This window comes from Humulus lupulus, chromosome 4 (genome assembly GCF_963169125.1).
Source record: "Humulus lupulus chromosome 4, drHumLupu1.1, whole genome shotgun sequence".
Classification (NCBI taxonomy): Eukaryota; Viridiplantae; Streptophyta; class Magnoliopsida; order Rosales; family Cannabaceae; genus Humulus; species Humulus lupulus.
In genome coordinates this window covers 1590958-1615088 of record NC_084796.1, presented here as the reverse complement: position 1 = coordinate 1615088, position 24131 = coordinate 1590958, and the positions used below count along the sequence as shown (strand labels likewise).

The following is a 24131-nucleotide window of genomic DNA, read 5'->3' as shown; positions in this document are numbered from 1 at the left end:
CATAAAAAAAAGTCGCGTCGAAAACTGTTCACGAGTCGAGAAACACTGAGAGCCCTACCAGCAGTGCTTAAAGTGAACCCCATATAGAAGAATTGTTCTATATATATATAAGACAATTCTCGCTTCACTTGTAAGCCTTACCGGTGGGGCTCTCAGTATTCTCGTTCTTTGAACTTTTTTGGCATGATTTTTTTTATGACTATGTATATTGTAACTATTTAGAGCATTATCGCGATTTTTAGAAAATTCTGAATAGTTTACAGTACCGAAAAATAGGTGCAAATATGTTGTATGTGTGATTATTTTTTTTTATGTCCGTAGAAAACATGTTTGAATCTACTTTTTAGTACTATAAATTATTTGGAATTTTCTAAAAATTTACAAGATGTTCTAAACAACTACAATATACACGGTTATAAAAAAAATTGCGTCGAAAACTGTTCACGAGTCGAGAACAGTGAACTTAAAAGTGAAGCCCTTGTCATATCTTTTCTATATAAAAAAATGTGTAAATAACGGAAATTCTTGGTTTTAACGTTTTTTTAATTTTTTCCAGTTAACTTTAATAGAATATTATTATATTTAACAGAATATTATTATATTTAACAGTAAATTGTAAATATGACTTAAACTTAAATAAATTAAAATAAGATATTTTTGAGATATTTTACAATAATATTTATTTAAAAATAATAAAATTATATATTTTATAACTTAAATAAAATTTAATCAAACTTAATATTATATTAAACATATAATATATAATCATTTGTTGTCACTGCTAAATTAAAAAATTAGAACAAACATAAACTTAAACAAAAATAAATAAATAAATTAATTAAAATAAGATATTTTATGATAATTTAAATAGTTAAATCATATTTATTTAAAAATAATAAAAACATGCATATTATATTTTTTATCTTATAAATTTGTGTGATAGTTTGTTTTTATCAAGTGATTAGAGCTTTTTTTCTTCATCAAATTCACCAAAAGATATTGCGAGATATATTAGAATCTAAAAATAGTTGATGCATATATACTACTGTCGACACTATGACTTTTTCTATTATTATTTTATTTCTATTATCAATTTCTTTTTATATATTATTCTATCTATATATATATATATATATAAAAGAGGGCTTCAAGGATATTATGTGGCACTCTAAAATCTCTTCAAATCACTCTTTCTATTTTCTCATTTAATCTATTTTTTTTTATTCATTTTCTATTTTCTAAAATATCTTAACAATTGAAAATATCAATATATATACATATTAATTTGATTAAAAATTTATTTAGTTTAAATATCTTAACTACTTATTTATTGAAAAATACTAAAAAAATTAATTAAAAATTACGTAATAATTTTCGATTATCTATGTATCTATTTTTCTTATTATATTATAATTATGTTTTTTTATTCCAAAGTGAATAGTTTTACAAAATATTTATATCTATATATAAATGAGAAGGTGGCATCCTATATTTTTTACAATCTCTTTTTACTATTTTGTGAGAATTTTATATTGTGTCAAAAAAAAAAATATACATACATATATACGTACATCAACCCTTCAACAAATGTAACAGAATTAACCAAATTAATACACATACTTATAAATACATTGATTCTAATATAGTCATATGTATGAGTAGTTATCCAATAATAATAGCATGAAAGAAATATCAATGAGAATGATCACATATGGTTTAACTAAACAGTTATCACAATTAGATTTTATTATATTATTATATCATTTTATAATTAACATTTTACAATCTAAAGTATCTAATTTTTTATTTTATTTAATATTTTATTAATTTTTTGAGTTTTAATCCATAAAAGTATGTCGTTACAAAATAATATGTTGCTTTTGCAGGCAGTTCTCTTCCTTAGAAAGAGAACTACCTTGATATTGGTAAGAACATATAATACCTGAATATTAATGAGAATTAAAATTTATTATCGGGTGTTGAATCGCTTGATGCTATCATTTTTATTTAAAATTCTAATTATTATTATTTTCACTAAAGAAAGTAAACTCTGAGTATATCAATTTACACTGTATATATGAATTTTAAAGAACCCACGTACCAAATTTTCAATTTTTCTTTTCGCTATGTAATTCAGTAAATATTAAATCTATATATTTATATCTATATCTATATCTATATATATAAAGGAGGGTTTCGATGAGATTATGTGAGACTCTAAAATTTATTCAAAGCATTCTTTCTATTTTCTCATTTAATCTAATTTTTATTCATTTTCTATTTTCTAAAATATCTTAACAATTAAAAATATTAATATATATACATATTAATTTAATTAAAAATTTAATTTGCTTAAATATCTTAACTACTTAATCATTGAAAAATACTAAAAAAAATTAATTAAAAATTACATAATAGTTTTCAGGTTCTCTATATATCTATTTTTCTGATTATATTATAATTATGTTTTTTATTCAAAAGTGAATAGTTTTACAAAATATTATAATTATTATCATCAATCATCAATATTTATAATTGTATTTTTCTCTTATTTGATATTTTACTAAGCTTGTGAAAATAAGATATTACTAATGGCATTCTTTGGATTTGTGATTTGTTTTCACTATAATAAATAAATATTTTATAGATTGTAATTTTAGTGGACATTCCCGCAGCAACAAAAGATGCGGAGGTTGATGTGAAACACGAAAAATTATTTTTAAAAATAAGGAACACATTATGAATGAAAAATAATATTACTAAAAATAAAATAATGCACAACAACAAAAATAATAAATGTTTATTTAAATTATTTATGTTTTTTTTAATTTAAATGTAATAGTTTTACAAAAATATATATTAATAACATGTATAATTTAATTTAAATTTGATTTATTTCAACGATGTATATTTTGAATTTAAATTTGATTAGATATTTCATTACAACAACTATTTAATTAAATTATAAATATAAGTAAACAATATTTTTTTCTCATTTTTTATATTACTTTTTTAATTTATAGCTATTAATTTATTAAGAATTTTTTTTATCTATTTTGTCTGTTCTCTTTTTTCTCATTTTTATTTTAATAAAAATTATAATAGATAAAAATATCTACATATAATAATAATAATAATAAAATCTATCTATTTATATTTTAACTTTTTGACAAAATACAGGATCCAAATGTTAACTTTTAACAATAAAATATTCAAACGGGTAATCAACCAAATTATACGTGGTTCCTATTTTTTAATTTTTGACAAAACACAAGGTCCACAAGTTAATTTAAAAAAAAAATTAATGGTCAAAATTGGTAAACAACTAAAGTACAAGTTTCAAAATGGTGTGAACCCTTATAGAAAATATAAATTATATATATTTATATAATTTACTTTTTATAAATAACTTTTAACCTTTTGAATAAATATATGATCCATAGGTTAATTTTTAAAAATAAACAATCAAAATGAGTAATCGGCCAAAATATAGCGTTCAAATAATAGATTTATCTATTTCTATTTTAATATTTTGACAAAACTTGAGGTCTACAAGTTAATTTGTAAAAATAAAAGTTCTAATGGGTGATCGACTAAAATATAAGGTTCAAAATAGTGTGAACCCTTACAGAAAACAAAAATTATATAAATATATAATTTAATTTTCATAAGAAGTTTGAACATTTTAAAAAAATACATGGTCCAAAGGTTCATTTTAAAAAACATAGGGTCAAAACGGGTAATGAGCAAAAATACAGTGTTCAAATAATCAATTTATCAATTCCAATTTTTATTATTTTGACAAAACACGAGATCTAAAAGTTAATTTTTAAAAATAAAGACTTCAAACAGATAATTGACCAAAATAAATCTTACACAAAATATAAATTTTCTTATACATAATTTAGACTTTTTATAAAAAGAACTACGCAAATCGTATAATAATAATAAATAAAAGTAAATGTACAACAAGCTTTTTGAACTTTGTTTTCAGTACTTTAAAATTTGTCTGAATTTTTCAAAAATCTACCGGAGGTTTGCTATACAATAACAGTGAACACCATCATGAAATAAAAAATTATGGTCAAGATATCTTCACGTGTCTATATAAAGAACATGTTGTACGAGTATGGTCAAAATGAATCACCACCCCACAGTCTCCCAAAAAATATTTTAAAATATATATATTTTAATAATGACAAAAGACTGCGCGGAGCGCAGTTATATTTTCTAGTTTTATATATATGTCATGTAATCATGTAAATATATATCTATGTCAACGTTATATTTAGATGTCATATACGTAAATATTATTAATATAAATATTTATATATAATATAGAACTATAATTCATTCGATTATAAAAATATATATATATTTTAAAATAGATAGTGAACTAATTTTTATTAAAATTATATACAATATTTATAACTTTAAAACTAAACAAACGTACATTGCACATTGATTTTACCTAGTATATATATATATATATGTTTCTAAGAGTAATAATATAATTGCTTATTCAACATAGGAATAGTTCAATGTGTAGTGAGTTCCTCATGAAGACTCGTGTGAAGTCACCATCTTCCATTTGCATGTTTAATTTGCATGCTCAAATTAATAATAATAATCATTAATTTGATATTAACAATAATTAACTAGCTAGCTTTGGCTATAGCTATAGCTATAGAGAAATTATAAGAAATTACCTAAAATAAAGACATCAAGAAGTTAATGTCCTTATTTTTAAAATTGTAAATAAATGACCATTTTACATTATTGATTACCTAAATTATCTTTTTTTATAATTTATTTATTTAGGATTGTATGACTTTAATATAGTGGTATATGTATATTAGTTTTGTTTAATTAGTTTTTATTTTAAAGTTATATTGATTTTTTAAGTTTTTTATAGGTTGTTGGTATATTATTTTTCAAGTGTATATATTTTTTGTGGTAGGGTATATATATATATATATTTTTTTTTTGAAGATTTATAGCAAGGATATATTAGTAATTTTATTACTAAAATTGTAAAAAAAAAAAACTAATAAAAAAAAATATATATTTGAATCATAAGAGAGGAGGGTTATATTGTTAAATTGTTCGGTGAAGAAGGCGTCCGCCGCGCGAGCTGGTGGAGCACACCACGCCAGAGGAGCACTCTCTCCATTCCGTTTAGTCGCTGGAGCACACTGGGACGAGTCACGCCGGTACAATTCACGGTGCTCTATCTCTCTCCCTCACGCGAGTCATGGCGGTATCTTCCCAGCTGAAAACTTATTGCTCCCACCAATCTCGTTTTTCTTGATTCTATTTGATTAATTTTCTGGGTTTTGTTTATCTTATAGCGTTGTGGGGTTGAACTTTGATTTTGTTGTCCTAAACTTAACAAAGCACTCCTCCTCCTCCTCTGTGACAGTAATTTGGCGCCAAAGAAGAGAAGATCTTCGTTGGTTGTTTTAAAAGAAACATCTTTGTTGGTTGGGATTGGGACACTGCTGGGCTGGGCAAAGGGGCTATTTTCTTCTATATTTGTGCAATTTGTCTCTTTCTCTCTATCTCTATACATAAACAAAGCTGTGAAAGTTGCAGCTTCTCCTAATCCATGCAAAGGTCAGATTTCTCTCTTTCTCATTCTCCCCATAAATATATATATATATATATATATATATATATAGCTTTAATTACTTTTTATTACACATAAAGTAAAAAAAATAGACTTATTCATTTGTTTATGCAACACAGCTTAGTTGCTAATATAACTAAACTAGAGATATCTAAACCAAAAAGATAAGTTTTATGCTTTTTGAGATAATATGTAAAGCCTGAAGCACATGAGTAAATTCAGTATGGTGATTTTTTGTGTTTAAGACCTAGTTTTTTTGCAGAGGCTTATCTTCTCTAACTGATGATAGAGTTGACTCTGCATTTGTGATATTAGATTGACGATTTGGGAATAAAAATTATGTGTGACTGATTTTTACTTAGGGGAGTTGCCCCCTCTGTGATAGCCCTTGCTTAGTTTAATGGCATTTTCATTTGGCGAAACACACACACACACACACACAATTGTGGTGGAAAAAAATAATGCATAGCCAACGAGAGCTCTTATTCCCAAATTGGGCATTGTGCAAAACTTGGAGTAGAAATATATGATTTTGACCCCTTTCACCTAACATTTCTGCTTCAGTTTTTTTTGGAGAAATGTTTTGTTTGAGTCATGCAAGCATTTCTAATAAGAAATATGCTTCAGTGAAGTGTTGTGAGGTTATAATATATGTTCTCCCACTCTCTCTGTGTTTTCTATAAATAAATGATGATCCGTGAGTTTCACTCATTAATAGTTTTTACAATCATATATATATATATAATGAAAATGATGGAGCATATAAGTTTTTCTTAACATATTGGGACGATGAACTCCATGCAATTTCTCTTATGTGGAGAATGTTTTTTTCATGAATTTGGAATAGGACTCTTTCTTTCTTCTGCTCTCCTATGATGCTTTAGCTGTTCATGTTCTCTACCTATTTTTTCTTTTTTTTTAAAAAAAAAATCTAAGAGTTTACTGCTATAGGTACTTTATTTTTATTCTTACTGTTGTTTATGTTTGATGCTAAATAATGCAATAACCTATTTGTTCATAAGAATATGCATTGAGCTTAAGTTTTTGCACCTCACTTAAAATTTAAAGGGTCTCATGAGAGTAGTAGTGTTTGGTATTAGACCTTTCATAGATAATTTGATTCTTTTTTTTTTCCATATAGATTAGACATGCTTATTTATGCATATTATTGTTCAGCAAACACTTCGTCTGTTTCGATTTCACTATCAATGGAGCGGTGATTCACACTATATTGATACACCTGATTATAGGTGTAATTATGAATACCACAGTAAGTAGCTAGCCTTATGATTGTTGAACCATGCTAATTTTTGAACAATTTAAATTGCATTTGTTGCCAATTGCTTACGTGACCAGACTGTGGTATAGAGTTTTGTGAACCTTTCATTGAAATTGTTATTGTTTTCTATTGTTGGGGGGTTATTTCTTAGTAATTTAAGCAGTTTACTGCGTGGGCCTTTTCTATAGTGGCTCTGGTGAAAGTAAATCTGAGACTCATAAGAAAGTACTAGAACACTTAAACACTATCTTTCTAAGTTTGATGAGTAAAAGTAGTAGTATACACTCCTTTTTGTCAATGGTATTTTTTCTTAAGTTGCCGGTGTATTTATATAATGGTTTCTTTTAAGTAGCAGTACATACTCCTTAATTAGGTATATTGATATAATAATTTCGTGTCCCTTTTCATTGATAGATTTCCCAACATAATTTATTGATAGGTTCCCTAACACTTTTTTTTTTATATGAATCTTTTGTCAATCTAATTTCTTTCTTTTTGATTTTTTTCGGAATTCTGCTAGTTTTTTTATTGAGAGTTACAATGCTTGTTCATCACCTTTCCCTAGTATATATTTTTCTTTTAATTTGGATCACAAGGGATCTTAAGGAAATAGCTCTCCAAGCTAGACATGTAGAATATATTCACAAGTCATTCTGTTTTACCTGTAGCAGATCTAGTATATATTAACTATTAATGAATTTCCTTTAAAGATATATGTTATGCCTTGTTTAGCATAATACGTTGTGGTTGTGAGAAAAACTAGCAACTAATTTGGTCTATATTAACTAGTACTTATTGCAAAAGATAGATTTTCCAACATAATTTATTGATATGTTGCATAATACAGAGCAGTCCTAATTTGGGGCGCCTCGCCCGCTTCTTTGTCAATAACATAATTGAAAACAGTTCATTGTTGATTCTAATCGAATTTGTGTTCAAACAGTTCATTAGATAATTTACATTACATTTTTTTTTTTAGAAAAAAGGAAAACTGATTTGTTTTCCCTTGTGTTACTATGCACCTCAACAACGCATTATAAAGAACGATCTACCACCTCCAATCCGCCACCGTTTGTCGTCGCGCACACCCAAGAACGGCGCCGTCGACACTTCATCTGTAAGAGTATTCTTTCTCTGTCTCTACCTGTATATATATGTATCTGTATGTATATGTACATGAATCCTGTTCTTTCTTCTCCTGTATTTGGTTACTATGCTCTTTTCAAAAATTGTGTGCATATAAACTGTTTGATTAAATTCCTCAATAACCTGTATTTGTTTTAAAAAAACAATTATTTGTTCATAGTGTGATTAGGCTTACTTAACATTACAAATCCAAAGACACCCAATGATTTGTGGGTAATTCCATTTTCTTGTGTGTGTACAGCTTGCTAAATCAAATTTACATGCTGATATGCTTATTCAAGGTCTTGTCTATGTTATGTGCTGTTTTCTATGATTTATTGTCTTTCTTATAACAGAACTATATTAAAATAAATATCAGGATGTTATTGTTTAAAACAGTTTTATTGGTTGCTGTCACCTCAGTTTCAGTTAAGTTACTTCAATGTTATAATGCAGACTAATTATTCAATGAAATTCCATCTTGTATTTTAAATTATTATGTTATAGTATTTATCATGTTATGTATTCAAAAGAAACCAACTTATCAAGCATTGTTGTTTTTCCTTTTCCCTCGTGCTCACTCCATTGTTTAAATTTTAGATACAAATAATAATTCTTTTATTATTTAAATTGGATGCTCTATTGCCTTGCCGAATTCAAAATGAACCCTTCTTTTCGATAGGGAAGAATGAATCTAAATTGGCTATTTTCACATTGCCAGATGTGTCAGGCATATCTAAAGAATTCCTGCTATTTGGGATTGGAATAGGTTTAATGGGTCCAAGATGGAAAGGAAAGGGGTCAGAAGCCAAAGCTCTTGCTGACCCCATGTCGAAAATAGTGTTACAACTTCAATCTTCTCTAATCAAATCAGAGGCTCAAGGATTACTTTGTGGCTGCAATGTTTTTCTTGGTGCAGAAGCACAAGAAGCCGATCTCCTTACTCGCTCTTGCTTTGGTGTAGCCATTACTACAGCTGAAAAAGAAAAGCAATGGTTTCAGCTGGGCATGGAAGAGGCCTTTTACCTTCACTATTCTCTCAAGTGCCTCATGATAGTTGACGAAAACAAACGCTTGATGAATGGTGAAGAGCTATGGCTATACATGAAATCCAAGAAAGAGACTTTCCCTGATTTTTACAAAGCTTATTCTCATCTTCGAATGAAGAATTGGGTTGTGATGTCTGGGGTTAGGTACGGCGTGGACTTTGTCGCCTACCGTCACCATCCAGCTCTGATTCATTCTGAGTTTGCTGTGCTTGTTTTATCGCCAGAAGAAGAAAAAGGTTGCGGGGATGGAAACTCGAGGTTGAGGACGTGGTCTGATATTCATTGCACCACTCGGCTTTGTAGTGGCGTTGTCAAGACATTGTTAGTCCTTAATGTCAGTAGAAATGGTGCTGCTGATGCTATCTCTTCATCATGCGTGGAAAAATTCACTGTTTTTGAGTACACAATCACAAGATGGCTTCCAGAAAGATGCCGTGAAGTTCACATGGTAGTTAAAAATGAAGATGAAACCAAGTAAGAGTTGTTATTACTCTTTTGTCTTTGATTTGCTGAGGTTTATAAAGATATACGGGTTTATATCTTTTTGGATCCTGTGTTTTTTCTTATTACCTGTTTGGATTCTGTGTTTTGACAAATTACTTTTTGGATCCTGTGTTTTGTAAAATAGTTAAAATAGAATCCTAAATCCGATTTTGGTCAATGTTTTCTTAACTAAAATTATAAATAATTTACCAAACTAACAATTCAGAACAAAAATAAAACATTCTGCTTAAAAACTGTGTTGTTATATTCAATTTTTTCTTCATCAAAATTGAGCTTAGGGTTCTATTTTAACCATTTTACAAAATATAAGGTCCAAAAAATAATTTGTCAAAATACAGGGTCCGAACAGGTAATGAGACAAAATACAGGATCTAAAAAGGTATAAATCTGAGATATATTTGACTTTTTTCTTTTCACATGTTTATTACTCAGTTGCTCATTCTTTGCTTATGGAAATAATTTCAGTATTCAGGTCCCTTCTAAAGTTTTAGAGACACCACATGTTGAGGAAGCCCATCATATTTAACACAAATGTAAGTTTGTGAACATAATTTACACTTTCAGGAATATTCGTTTCTGTTTTAGTAAACTGTAATTGACTGATTTATACTCCATAAATGACCTGTCCTGCTCTCAAATTAAACCAAAATTCAGATTCTCTCATTTTTCTGTCCAATATTTTACTTTTTAATGAACTCTTATATATATAAAGAAAAATTGACATGGGACAAACTTAAAAGCCAGTATCGTACAAAGATTTGAATTTTCAAAACACTAATTGACATTTTTAGGCTCTTTCTGTTGTTACGGATTTTTCAAACCCAGAATTTGCATGAATGATGCAAATTTGGCTCTTTTACTGGGTTTTCTTAATTTCGAGTATCATATCGTGTAGACCAAGAAACTGGGTATAGAATTAGGGTTTTCAAATTGCATGTTTCCAAAAAATATTACTTTTTGAGTAACCGTCAACTTTTTTCCCTAAAAATCTTAGATTTTCCAAAATAAATTCGTCTTTCCCTCTTTATGTGGAATACACGCTCCAATCCCGATCTCATTCTTTTTATCGAGCTCGTTCCATAGCCTCGATCATTCGAGCTTAGGCCATCTTGATTTTCATTCTTAATCTTTTGTTCGTCTGACCTTCATCCTTTTGTTCTCTTGCTAGATGCTGCAGAACTCGGAAGTTTGGATGTATATCTGTACATTAATTTTGCTGAAATTTCCACTTGGATTCTCTTCAATCTTATAAATTACCAAATTGATCAATTCCATTATGTTACATATTAACTACACCATCTATATATATATCTAACCTCTATTATGCATTACATTCATATATATTTATATATATTCATATTCACCTGTGATGCCTTGTAGATGTAGCGAATCATCGTATAAATCTTAATAATAATAATGATTAATTAAACATTTTGACTATATTAGATAAAGTGCACACATATATATATATATATATATATATACATACGTGTGATATGAATTTTTTATTCTTTGAGATAAGTTGTTTGCTATAGTTGTATATAACGTGCAAGATTCATATGATATTTATTAGGCACACCAACTTCTTCTGTTAATAGTATTGTTAAGGGGCACTAGCACCAAGTGAAATGTCATAGTGATGTTGGTCCTATTCAATATTTATCTCGTATATTTTAATTTAATACTTAATAGTAAAAACTGATAAATACTGACATTACATGTGCTACTGAGCATCAAATAACAACACTATTAAATTAATGAGAATTGCTAAGAAACATCAATAGTGTCCAACACTAAAAGGAGGTGACATACTATTATTGGTGCAATTTAATATTGAATCTCACACATTTTAATTTAATAAGTATTATGAGATATCGCTAATCTTAAGGTGCAAAATAACAACACTCTAAATTAATACATGAATGTATGCTATATATAGTAAGTAGTTGTATTTAATATATTGATTATAATGGTTTTTAAGGCATGTAGGTAGGGATATACATTTTTCCCATGGGGACAGGGCTCATCTAAATGGGGAACGGGACGGAGACGAGGTTAATTTTCAATCTCCGAATGTTATCTGAATTATAATAATAAAAAATAATTATAATAGATTTCTTGGTTGAATTTTCAAATTGTTTTTTTTCTCTTTTAAAATGTATAAAATCACGTCATACATAGTTATAATTAAAAAAGTGCAACTAGTTACAATATTTTTCAGTTTGAGAGTTGTAATAAGTTACAAGTCTGGAATTAAAAAAAAAGTTTATGTAGACTTGTGACCGGATACACTTTTCTTATTATAACTACATAACATATATATAAATTTAGCAAAAGACATGCATTATATATATATATATATGAAAACAAAAATATATGGTGGCTATGTTAATTGTTGTCCATATTTTCTCACTGCCGACACGTGGCAATCCTCGATGGCTACCTATGATGTATGCGGACATCCTCGGGGTATGTTACTTCCCGAGGTCTGTAGTCGGAGAAAAGGTCCTCCTAGGTTAGGATGTGTCCAAGGAGGATAGTAGGTGCCTTGATGAGTTACTCGTCGAGTTTCGCTCTCAGAGACGGAGTTTCTCCAGCTCGGACAGTTAAGGCCAGGAGTGTTATGTCTCGATCGCCTCCAGGCCCGAGGTTCTAGTTATCAGATCTAGGAGGTGGAGCAATGTGTCAAGGGGGAGCGGGTTCTCAGAGTCAAAAGATTGTATGACAACCTTTGTGGGTGATCCATCAACAGTGTTGTCAATGTACGACTCGACAATTCGCATGCCCGTTGCGACGCCTGACACGGAGATATGTACAACATGCCCTGACAGTCCCAGTGACATGTTTCCCATAAAGTGGTTACCTTTCTGCAGTGGGCCTTGCAAGTCTCGCTTGGGCCATAGCCTTTATTCATTGCAACTTAATGCATTTAAGTGTATTAATTCCCCCAATTATGAGAAGAATGTGCATTAGTTGTTTATGATTAACATTAATGACTCCGGCCACTATAAATAGGGTTGAGAGTCTCATTGTAAAGAGTTTGGTTTTTTAGCTGAGAAAAATATTTATACTCAGAGTAATCTAAACGCTGCATGAGAAGACACTGTAGAAGCTTGCAACCACAAGCTTGCAATCTCCTTAATACTAAAGACTCGTGGACTAGGATTATTTTATAACCTAAACCACGTAAAAACCTGTGTTCATATAGCTATTTCTTTTAACCTCTTTTATAAACGCTGATAGTGAAAAAGGTAGTCAACACTAATAAATTAGTCTCTTGTTTTAGTTCAAATAAGAAATATATATGGTGATTTTATTTTCGTGTGTTGTTATTTAGCACCTTAAGTTTGATCAAGATCGTGTTGAGATAATATTTTTTACCATAAATTTGATCAAGATTGTATTGAGATAATATTTTTTACCGTTTTACCATACAAGAGGGCTTTTTTATAACTTCTTAAAACTTATATCTATTTTGATATATTGATAAAATATAGGAACAATAAATTCATCAATCATATGTGTATGACTGGGCTAGCTTTGAATATTTACTATAAGGATGATATAATTTAATATTGAAAATATAAATTTAAATTTAAATTAAATCATAATTGATAAAAACATGTCAAATTTAATGTATAAATATTGATAAATGAAAATGACATAAGGATATATCTACAATATATATCTATATAATATTGAATATATACAAATTTATTTTGGCAGTCTAAATCGATAATTAATTTTATCAAGAATTTTTAGAAAGTATTAAATACCATATGTATAAATATATTTAGTATTAAGATATTTATCTCTACATGGAGCCATATTTTCTAAATGTTGAATAAAAAAAGTATTATAACTTATTATAATGTAGAATTTATTCTTATTTATAACTAATCTCAAATTATAAATAAAATATTTTATGACTATATATATATAGGACAATTTTTCTATAAGTGCTTCACTTTAAGCCCTACCGGTAGGGCTCTCAGTATTTCTCGACCCGTGAACAGTTTTCGACGCGACCTTTTTTTATGACCGTGTATATTATAGCTATTTAGAGCATCCTGTAAATTTTTAGAAAATTCTAAATAATTTACAGTACCGAAAACTAGGTTTAAACATGTTATTTTCCACGCGCATAAAAAAAAAAAAATTATAATTTATTACAATGTATATTTTATTTTTATTTATAACTAATCTCAAATTGTGATTAAGATATTTTATGATTATATATATATTATTCAAATGGAGATTTTATTAAACAGCGATAATTAATGAATTTTTATTTTATGATTAATGAATAAAATTTACAGTCAAAGAGTCTGAGTTGTGCGTTTTCCAACTCTGCCAGCCAGACCGGCGCCTCCTGAATTAGAAATGTTGGGTGCCATCCAGTCATTTATCTGTGATTTGACTTTGACCATTCATATTTTTCTACATGTCTATTTCACAGTAAGATCATCTTATAATTATTAAAATACATATTATATATTAATTTATATATTGATTATATATAAATTATAATGATATTTCTACCGTGCATACATAATGTGTTTTCGGCTTCTAAATAGTTTTTCGCATGATTTTTTTTTTATAATCGTGTTTATTGTAGTTACTTAGAGTATTTTACAAATTTTCAACTCGTATTCATGATCGTGTGTCTATTTTACAATAAGAACATCTTATAATTATGAAAATACATATTATATATTAATTTATATATTGATTATATATAATGGATACTTCTATAGTGCATATCTTATGGGTTTTCAACTCGGGAATAGTTTTTGGCTCGATTTTTTTTATAACCGTGCTTATTGTAGTTATTTAGAGCATCTTGCAAATTTTCAAGAAATTTTGAATAATTTACAATGCTGAAAACTAGGTTCAAACAGGTTGTTGCACCCGTGATTAATTTTTTTTATGCGAGTGGAAAACAGCGTATTTGAACTTAGTTTTCAGAATTGTAAATTATTTAGAGTTTCCTGAAAAATTTGCAGGATATTCTAAATAACTACAATATACACAATCATAAAAAAAATTATGCCAAAAACTATTCACAACTTAAAAAACACAAAAGATATACACCCATACATACCTTTATAATTATGCTATATATATATGAGTGACAAAAAATATATCACGTAAATACTTTGTCATGCATGCATGGTTGTGTATTTATAATATTTTAAATAAAGACATTAAATTATAAAATGTAAAAGGGAATTTCCTCATTTGCTATCCTGTATTTTTACAAAATATCATTTTGGTACTCTCTGTTTTCAATAATGCTCATATGATATCCAGTATTTTAAAATCATACATATTTGGTACCTTAGACTTGGACTTGATAGATAAAAGTTTGTCAATGTGACAAAACTGACATCAGTTATATATAATTAAATAATTAATTATAAATTAGAAACTGAGAGTGTTTTGATTAAATTTGTAAATTTTTATTAATTAAATTTGAGTTTAGGGTATCAAATATGTACGATTTTATAATACATGATAGTAAATATGTACAATTTCAGAATACAAAATATCGAATGAGCATTATTGTAAACGCATGGTACAAAAATGATATTTTACAAAAAATACTGTATACCAAATGATGACCTACCCAATAGTTAATGTACCATGGTAAATAAATAGGTTAGCTTGGAAATGTTATATATGAAAACTAAAACAACAAAATGGTATATATATGAAAATTTTCGTAGACTACAGTACTGCATTGTCCGCAGCCAACTAAGACAAATGAGGATATATTTTGTTTTTTAATATAAAAAAGTCAATAATATATATATATATATATTGAAATTGTGATCATTTGATTCAATCATGATATATCATTAGAGCATTTTCATCAAAAATCAATAATCTTCTTACTTATTTGACAAAATTAAGAGTGTTTATATATGAATGCATCTCTCTCCTTTCTAACAAAAATTAAACACATATAAAAGGGTATATTTTTTTGTACCCTGCGTTTTGTCATATTATCTGTTTTGATTCTGTATTTTGACAAATTACTTTTTGGACCATATGTTTTGGAAAATAGTTCAAATAGAACCTAAACCCGATTCGGGTCAAAATTTTGTCAACTGAAATAAAAAATAATTTACCAAACTAACAATTCAGAACAAAAATAAAATCATTCTGCCTAAAAAACGGTGTTGTTGTATTCAATTTTTTCTTCATCAAATTTAGTTTAGGGGTCTATTTGAATCATTTTACAAATTATAAGGTCTAAAAATGATTTTTTTTAAAAACATAGAGTCCAAACAGGTAATCAGAAAAAATACATGATCTAAAAAAATATAAAAACTCTATATAAAATTATACATCTTTTTTCTGTCCTACCATTTAAAAATTTGACAAATTATATCATTTACTTATGAAAATATAAATTTGAATAATTATGTGATAAAATACGAGTTTAAGGAAATAACTTATTATTTATCATATTTTAAATATTAATCTTCTCTTTCCTTATTATTACATGTCTTTTATGCATACAATTTGACAAAACATTATTTATGTATGCAAATGTGTATTTAAATAAAGAGTAATGTGTGCACTTAAAATATATACCCAAATATTATACACACTAATGTGACAGTTTAATCTAACTAATTACATTTATTAAAATTTGAATTTACTATTTTAAAAAGTAATAACATATCACTGTGTATACATATTTTAAGTGCACATGAGATTTCTAAAAAAAATATTACGTATATATATATACATATTTTATATTTAAGAGTTAGAGCTACATAGGAGGTGAGGGGCGCCTTGGCTCCCTCAAAATTTTGGGGAAAAAGAAATTATATAGTAATTTTTAATTAATCTACTTAATTTTTTTAGAAATTACATATTTGGCCCCTTTAAATATTTTTTTTATTGTTTGGCCTCTGAAACATGTTTATGCTTCAATCCATATATATATATATATATTAGGAAGTAAAAGCAACATACAATACATATTTAATTAAGAAAATATATTAATTTATTTTTATTATAATTTTTTAATTGTCATATAGGACATAAAGAAAATAGTACTTGTTGTAAATAATGAATTTCTCTTCTTAATTTTGTTCATAAAAATATTTACATAAATATTGATAATAAGTATATATATAGGAAAATTTTTCTACAGTAGTTTCACTTTAAGCCTTATTGGTGGAGCTCTCAGTGTTTCTCAACCCGTGAATAATTTTCGACGCGATTTTTTTTATGACCGTATATATTGTAGCTATTTAGAGCATCCTGCAAATTTTCAGAAAATTCTGAATAGTTTACAGTACCGAAAATTAGGTTCAAACATGTTGCTTTCCACGCTCATAAAAAAAATTAGTCATGCATGCAACAATATGTTTGAAACTAGTTTTTCGGTACTGTAAATTATTTGGAATTTTCTGAAAATTTGCAGGATGCTCTAAATAGCTACAATATACACAATCATAAAAAAAATCGATCCGAAAATAATTTACGGGTCAAGAACACTAAAAACCTCACTGGTAGAGCTTAAAGTGAAGTCCGATACAAAAAATTTCCCCAGTATATACGGTAATGAAAAAGTGTGTTGCTTGAAACTCGTTTTGAGGTTGATTAGTGTATTGACTATATATATATATATAATGTTTCATGGTCAAGTTGAATGTCATGACCCTTCAAAAAGATAAAAATGATAATTGGGTTATATTGACCTCTTTTATAAAGGAAAGTAAACGTATGAAAGTTAAGAAGTGAGTCATATATATATATATATATATATATATATATATAGTCAAAATTGGAAGATATATAATTTGGCCAATTAACCCAACCGCAATTAAAGTAGCAATAAGTCAACTTTACTCTTTTTATATATGAAACCATCGAAAAAAAACCATAATAATTTATACCCAAAAGCTTATGTAAATATGATACGTTCACATTTGCTATATAATTTGTAGACGACTAGTATTTTGGATACGAAAACTGCAAGAAATTACATGACAAGACTATATATATAGCTAGCTATTTAGTGTCCCCGCTCCACTTATATATAAATATATATATATATATATATATGTGTTAGATATAAATTAGGTAGGTGTGTAATTATGACTAATATATAATATTATACATGAGGATATATGTTTGGTAGGTGTGTATTCTACAAGGAGGAGTGATAACTGAACTATTATAGTCTCATTCATCCATATATAACATTAGGATATTATTTAATTTTTATATTTTAATATATTTTGAAATCATTAGTAGAATTCACGTACCATTTGTTGATTTAAGATAATACAAAATAGAGTGTAATATAAAGTATATTTAGCATTAAGGGTATACATGGGTCGAGTTTTTAGATTTTGGGTGCATCGGATTCGGGTTTTGCGGATTTCGGGTGGGAAAATAGGGTACCGAACCCGCTCTAAAGTTTTCAGTTTTTGGGGTGATTTCAGGTGAGATTGGTCCAAAAATGGGCTTTGGGCCGAAAATGGGCATTGGTAAAAAAAATTCAAAAATACTATTTTTTTTAACTTTGTTGTTAGTTTGGTAATATTGATTTTTTACAAATTGGGCCCTGGTAAATTTTTTAGAAAAAAATATTAACTATTTTTAAAATTAAATTTTTTTAATTGGGATCGGGTTGCACCCGAACCCGTGTGTCTTAGTTCCAAAACTCGAACCCGACTCGAAGTATGTCGTGTTCGGACCAGATTTCACCCGAATTCGACAGATTTTACAAAAAATCGAGTTTTTTGGTTGCGGATCAAACATGTTTGCGAATTTTTCAGGTGAAATATCCACCCCTATGTAGCATTTTTCTTCAACAAATCATCACATCACTAGTTTTCTTTGGTTTTGGTAATATATATAATAATAGTATGAGACTTATATATATATTATTAAAAGTTAATTAAGTTAGCTATACTTACACAAATATATAAACTACTTTAAAGAAAATCATTTATGTATAGCGGTCAACCTAATTAAATCTTCGATCTGATCATGTTATTGCTTTCGAACTAAAATTATACATTAATTCCAAACTCCAATGAAAATATATAGAGAGATATTCATCAAAATTAAATAATCAAGGCTAATTTTTATTGATGATTAATTATAACGATATTTATTAATCAATTATAACACATGTGAGTTCACGTCCATATATATTTAATAATTTTAATTAATATTATATATTCATCAGTTATCTATCTATATATATATATATATATATACACAATTAATCATGCCAATTTAATTCTAATTTTAAATTAATATATTCCATCATCATTCAAAATCTGTTGTAGCAAGCCCACCGTATTATTATTATTTTTTGAAAGAATATTATTATTATTATTATTATTATTAGAATGGTCTTGTTATGCATACATATAAATATGATATTAATTCAAAGTTGATAGACTCTTTAAGTCATATATATATATATATTATTTTCAGTCTTCACATGATTATATAACTATTCTATGTTTTACACCTCTCTTAACTCTTTAGTGGGACCCTCCAAAGAGAAATCTAAACAAAATAAGAAGAGGGTCAATTAAAATATATACCACTACATAATTTTTTATTTTTATTTTTTAAATAAATATTTACGACGAAATTATTTAAATTATTACATTTGTAGCACTTAAGTATTATTTTTTTACCGGCAAAAATACCTTCTGTCTATATTTTGTTACAGTTGTTTATTTTACTGCTAAGTCTACTATGTGATATTAAATTTGATTATAACTTAAGTATTTTTATCGTATATATCTATTAACTTAGGTACTTTTATTATAAATATTAATTTAATTTACTATTTTCGTTAATATGTCACAGACACAATTTACAATTAGAACAGACAATTGTAATAAAACATAGACGAAAATTAATTTTATCCGAAAAAAATAATTTAAATAATTAAGTGCTTACATTTAAGATAAATAATTTTTTTTAGTAAATAAAAAAGGTGGGTTTTTGCGTGGAAGAAGGAGAGGAAAATATTAAAAAAGACGTGAGAAATCGTTGAAACTAAAATTAATAAAGCTGCTTTTGTTTGACTTTGTCGCTTTGCTTGCACGACATCACTTTTTTAAATAATTAATTTCAACAACGTATTATGTAGCTAATTACAATTAAAAAAACTTTAATTATAAGTTGTAATTACTAATTAAATTTTTTATATTTAACCATTTATAGATCCAATAAAGATATTGAGGGACTGGAAGATATCAATATATCTTCATCAGATTTCATATCAAAATAAACACATATAAAATTCAATAAACATGCATTGACTTAATCTAATTATGTGAACATACAATTATATATTGTTTGCACCAATTCGGTATATATATATATTTTTTTAATGAACATGAATATTATAATTATTTAGAATATTTGTAAATATTTAGAAAATTTTGAATAATTTTAACTACCGAAAAACAATATTAATATATTGTTTTTCACGCATATAAACAAAATAATCACGCATATAAAATTTGTTTTCTGTATTAGAAATTATTCGAAATTTTTTAAAAATTTATAAAATACTTTAAATAACTCTAATATATACTATTATAAAATAAATTTTGCCAAAATTATTTTTGTGAGTTGCTGCGTAGAAATACCCTCTCTATTTATGTTGTGTTTATATATTTGTCACATGTGGAAAGATTAGGGTAGGCTAGTAGGCAATATATTATTAGTCATATAAACATAATAAAAATTAATATTGTGTTATTTTACCAACCAATTAATAATATATATTATTTAAGTGGCTGGGCAGGCCAGGGTACTATAAGTCAAGAAAAAGGATCCAAAAAAAAACTAGATTATATTTTTATGGAGAGATTCTCTGCTTGCTTAATTTGACTTTTTTTTTAGTACACCTATTACAAACTCATCTATGCATATGTTTACTTTGAGTGTGTCTTTGCCTATAAATATAGGCCAAGTTTAACTCAAAATCATTCATCTCATTTCGTACTTTATGTTAACAACTATATATATATATATAAGTGAGACAAAAGAGAGGTATCATATCAAATAATCAACAAAACAAATTATGGAGCACTTGTTCCTCTCCCTCCTACTAGGGCTCATGACTTTGGTCTCAGTGGGATTCTTTGTCCTGTTCTACAAGCACAAATCCCTCTTCGTCGGCACCAATCTGCCTCCAGGCAAGACTGGTTATCCAATCCTGGGAGAAACTTTCGAGTTTCTCTCTACAGGATGGAAAGGTCATCCGGAGAAGTTCATCTTCGACCGAATGACCAAATTCTCCTCGGACATCTTCAAGACCTCTTTGCTCGGTGAGCCGGCCGCGGTTTTCTGTGGCTCGACCTGCAACAAGTTCCTCTTCTCGAACGAGAACAAGCTCGTCACTGCTTGGTGGCCGAGCTCCGTCAACAAAGTCTTCCCCAACTCCTCCGAGGATACCTCTTCTCAGGAGGAGGCGAAGAAGATGCGAAAGCTACTCCCTCAGTTCATGAAGCCCGAGGCCCTCCGCGGCTACATCGGCCTCATGGACGAGATAGCTCAGCGCCATTTCGCAGCGGATTGGGACAACAACGCGGAGATTCTCACCTTCAGTCTGGCCAAGAGATACACCTTCTGGCTGGCTGCGAGGGTGTTCGTCAGCCTCGACGACCCCAAGGAGATCCGTAAGTTCGAGGACCCATTTCAGTTGCTCGCTTCCGGAATCATCTCCATGCCCATCGACCTCCCCGGAACCCCATTCCACCGCGCCATTAAAGCCTCCGCTTATATCAGGAAGGAGCTCGTTAAGATCATCAAGCAGAGAAAGGTTGACTTGGCCGAGAACAAGGCCAGCCCTTCCCAGGACATCTTGTCTCACATGCTCCTCACCTGTACCGAAGATGGCGTTTACATGGGCGAGTTGGACATTGCCAACAAGATTCTTGGACTGCTCATCGGCGGCCACGACACCGCCAGCGCCGCCTGTACCTTTATCGTCAAGTACTTGGCTGAGCTTCCACACGTGTACGAGGCCGTCTATGCAGGTTAGTATATATATATATATATGTGTGTGTGGACTTGAGTCAATCAAAACTTTTCACAGGGAAAACCCTTTTACTTGTTTGATTCTAATCGATCGGCCATGTTGAACAGAACAAATGGAGATCGCAAAGTCAAAGATGGAAGGAGAGGCGTTGAACTGGGATGACTTGCAGAAGATGAAGTACTCGTGGAATGTGGCCCAGGAAGTGCTCCGCCTGGCTCCGCCGCTCCAGGGCGCTTTCCGGGAAGCCATGACCGACTTCGTGTTCAACGGCTTCACCATCCCAAAGGGTTGGAAGCTGTACTGGAGTGCCAACTCAACGCACAAGAACCCGGATTACTTCCCGGAGCCGGCGAAGTTCGACCCGAGCCGGTTCGAGGGGAACGGACCAGCCCCGTACACGTTCGTGCCGTTCGGAGGTGGGCCGAGGATGTGCCCGGGAAAAGAGTACGCGAGGCTGGAGATTCTGGTGTTCATGCACCACTTGGTGAAGCGTTACAGGTGGGAGAAGGTCCTTCCCGACGAGAAGATCGTCGTGGATCCCATGCCCATACCCGCCAAGGGCCTACCCGTACGCCTCATTCCCCATCCTCATCACCACCTTTGAACTTTGACTTTGATCACTTTTAATTACCACTGCCTTTTTCTTCCCTAATTTTCTTTGTTCTTTTTTTCTTTTTTATACTTGATTTTGAGTGGTGTTAGTGTATCATATCATACATTATTGTCTTTGTAATCTTGTAATCTGTAAAATTTTAATAAATTTTCAAAATTAATATGTATTGATATTATGTAGCTATATTTAATTTGTATTAAAATATTGGAAATTTACCATTTATATATTTTTTTAAATAATGTGTTTTGTCTCGTTATCGGTTTTAGATCATGTGTTTGGATCATATATTTTGATAAATTATTTTTTGGACCCTGTATTTTATAAAATTGTTCAAATAGGCCCTAAACCTGATTTTGATAAACAAAAAATTGAATATAACAACACAGTTCTTAGGCAGAATAACTGTATTTTTGTTCTGAGTTGTTAGTTTGATTAATTATTTGTGGTTTTAGTTCAAAAACTTTGATCAAAATCAGGTTTATGAGTCTATTTTAACTATTTTAGAAAATACAGGGTCTAAAAAGTAATTTATTAAAATACAGGATCTAAATATGTAATAAGGTCAAATACGAGGTATAAAAAAGTATAAACCCGAGAATTAATATTGATATTTGCTTAAATATTTTATCTAGAACACAAAAATTAATCACGAGTGCTTTAATATAAAGTTTTCAGAAGGCTATAAGTAAAAAGAATGGAAAATAGAGACGATTTCGGGCCGTGGAAAGTGACAGCAGTGTTGGTTGAGAAAGAGATATATTGAGATGAGACATTTTGTCTTAATTTATATATATTGAAGCTCGCCAATGCTTACTAATTAAACCCATCTTTCTCACTCTCTTTCTATTTGGATTTTTATTTTATATTATATTATTTGTTTCAAACTACAATCCATAATTAGTTTATTAACCAGAGTTTCAACATGTATTTTTTTTTTAATTTTTAAAGTAGTTATTTCAAACTGCATAGTTAAAAAAAAATTGGAACTAGTCTATGATGATTAAACAATGAAGAATAAGGTTACATATTTCAATTGATTAATTTAATTATTTTAATGAGCAATGATGGAGCTAGAGCTAAGAGTTAGGGGGCCAAAATTTTATTAAATTATTACATCCGGACAGGACTAAAATTAAATTAATCATGTTCTATTATTATATTTTGTCTCTTCATTAGGTTAATTTTTTGCTCTAATCAATATGATCAAATATCTTTGATATGAATTTTGAGTTTAAATTTGGGTGGACAATCATCAACATTAGTCCTAATTAACTCTTAATTACTTATTTTTCTAACGATTAATTTTTTGCTTGTAAAAAAAAAGGAGCGGAACAATTAATGAATCTATATTCTCACATGTATCCTGTAAAGCAGTTTCCCTAATCACTGCGACCCCAAAAACCTCATAAGAGGAATAGTGCGAGAAATTTAAGGATCGAAAAGAATCCCGACGGGTCGAGATTTATGATCGGACGGGGTGACCTTGATATAAACTAGGCGAAAACAGGGCGGGTCGAGATCACGACCCGACTCGGTTGTTGTTATTGTTTTTTTTTTTTGTAATTAAATAATTTTTTTAAAAAACAAATTACTATCATTATTTAGGGTGATTTACGATTAAAATATATTTATATATAATAAGACAAAGTATATTGAAGAGAAATAGATGAAAAAATTTATATTTTGCTTTAAAGTATATTAAATTTCATTTTTATTTTAGTAGGCAATGTAATTTATAAAAATTTATTGGGCACCTCATTTCTGTCTGGCATGGAATATTTTTTTGTTATTTTTTTATATTGCAACATTTAAAAAAAATAGTTTTTTTTTTTATTTAAGAAAAAAAAAATCTTACTGGGTCTGAACTGCTCCCAACATATCCG

The 24131-nt window shown here is 28.7% G+C and overlaps 2 protein-coding genes across 10 annotated transcripts; both read left to right on the top strand.

The window, feature by feature from the left end:
• Window positions 1-5088: 5088 nt before the first annotated feature.
• Window positions 5089-12779, top strand: LOC133829576 (tRNA-splicing endonuclease subunit Sen2-1-like). 9 transcript variants are annotated; one of them, XM_062259289.1, is made up of 6 exons: window positions 5090-5260; window positions 5423-5616; window positions 7951-8025; window positions 8755-9556; window positions 10052-10119; window positions 11576-12779. In XM_062259289.1, exons 4-5 carry the CDS (start codon window positions 8808-8810, stop codon window positions 10110-10112), a joined length of 810 nt encoding a protein of 269 aa, XP_062115273.1. In that variant the 5' UTR covers window positions 5090-5260; window positions 5423-5616; window positions 7951-8025; window positions 8755-8807; the 3' UTR covers window positions 10113-10119; window positions 11576-12779. The 9 variants fall into 9 exon arrangements, with proteins under 9 accessions (XP_062115276.1, XP_062115277.1, XP_062115273.1 ...); XM_062259288.1 differs by having other exon boundaries at window positions 11568-12779; XM_062259290.1 differs by lacking the exon at window positions 11576-12779 and adding an exon at window positions 10764-10908.
• A 7832-nt stretch (window positions 12780-20611) lies between these two features.
• On the top strand, window positions 20612-22414 carry LOC133829575 (beta-amyrin 28-monooxygenase-like). The gene is made up of 2 exons (XM_062259284.1): window positions 20612-21633; window positions 21743-22414. Exons 1-2 carry the CDS (start codon window positions 20676-20678, stop codon window positions 22237-22239), a joined length of 1455 nt encoding a protein of 484 aa, XP_062115268.1. The 5' UTR covers window positions 20612-20675; the 3' UTR covers window positions 22240-22414.
• Window positions 22415-24131: the final 1717 nt, after the last annotated feature.

Bases quoted from the DNA above. Each gene is read 5' to 3' on its own strand.
- LOC133829576 (XM_062259289.1), top strand. From the start codon at position 8,808: ATGGGTCCAAGATGGAAAGGAAAGGGGTCAGAAGCCAAAGCTCTTGCT. The intron at 9,557-10,051 runs GTAAGAGTTGTT...AAATAATTTCAG, and splicing joins AAAAATGAAGATGAAACCAA to TATTCAGGTCCCTTCTAAAG.
- LOC133829575 (XM_062259284.1), top strand. From the start codon at position 20,676: ATGGAGCACTTGTTCCTCTCCCTCCTACTAGGGCTCATGACTTTGGTC. The intron at 21,634-21,742 runs GTTAGTATATAT...CATGTTGAACAG, and splicing joins GTACGAGGCCGTCTATGCAG to AACAAATGGAGATCGCAAAG.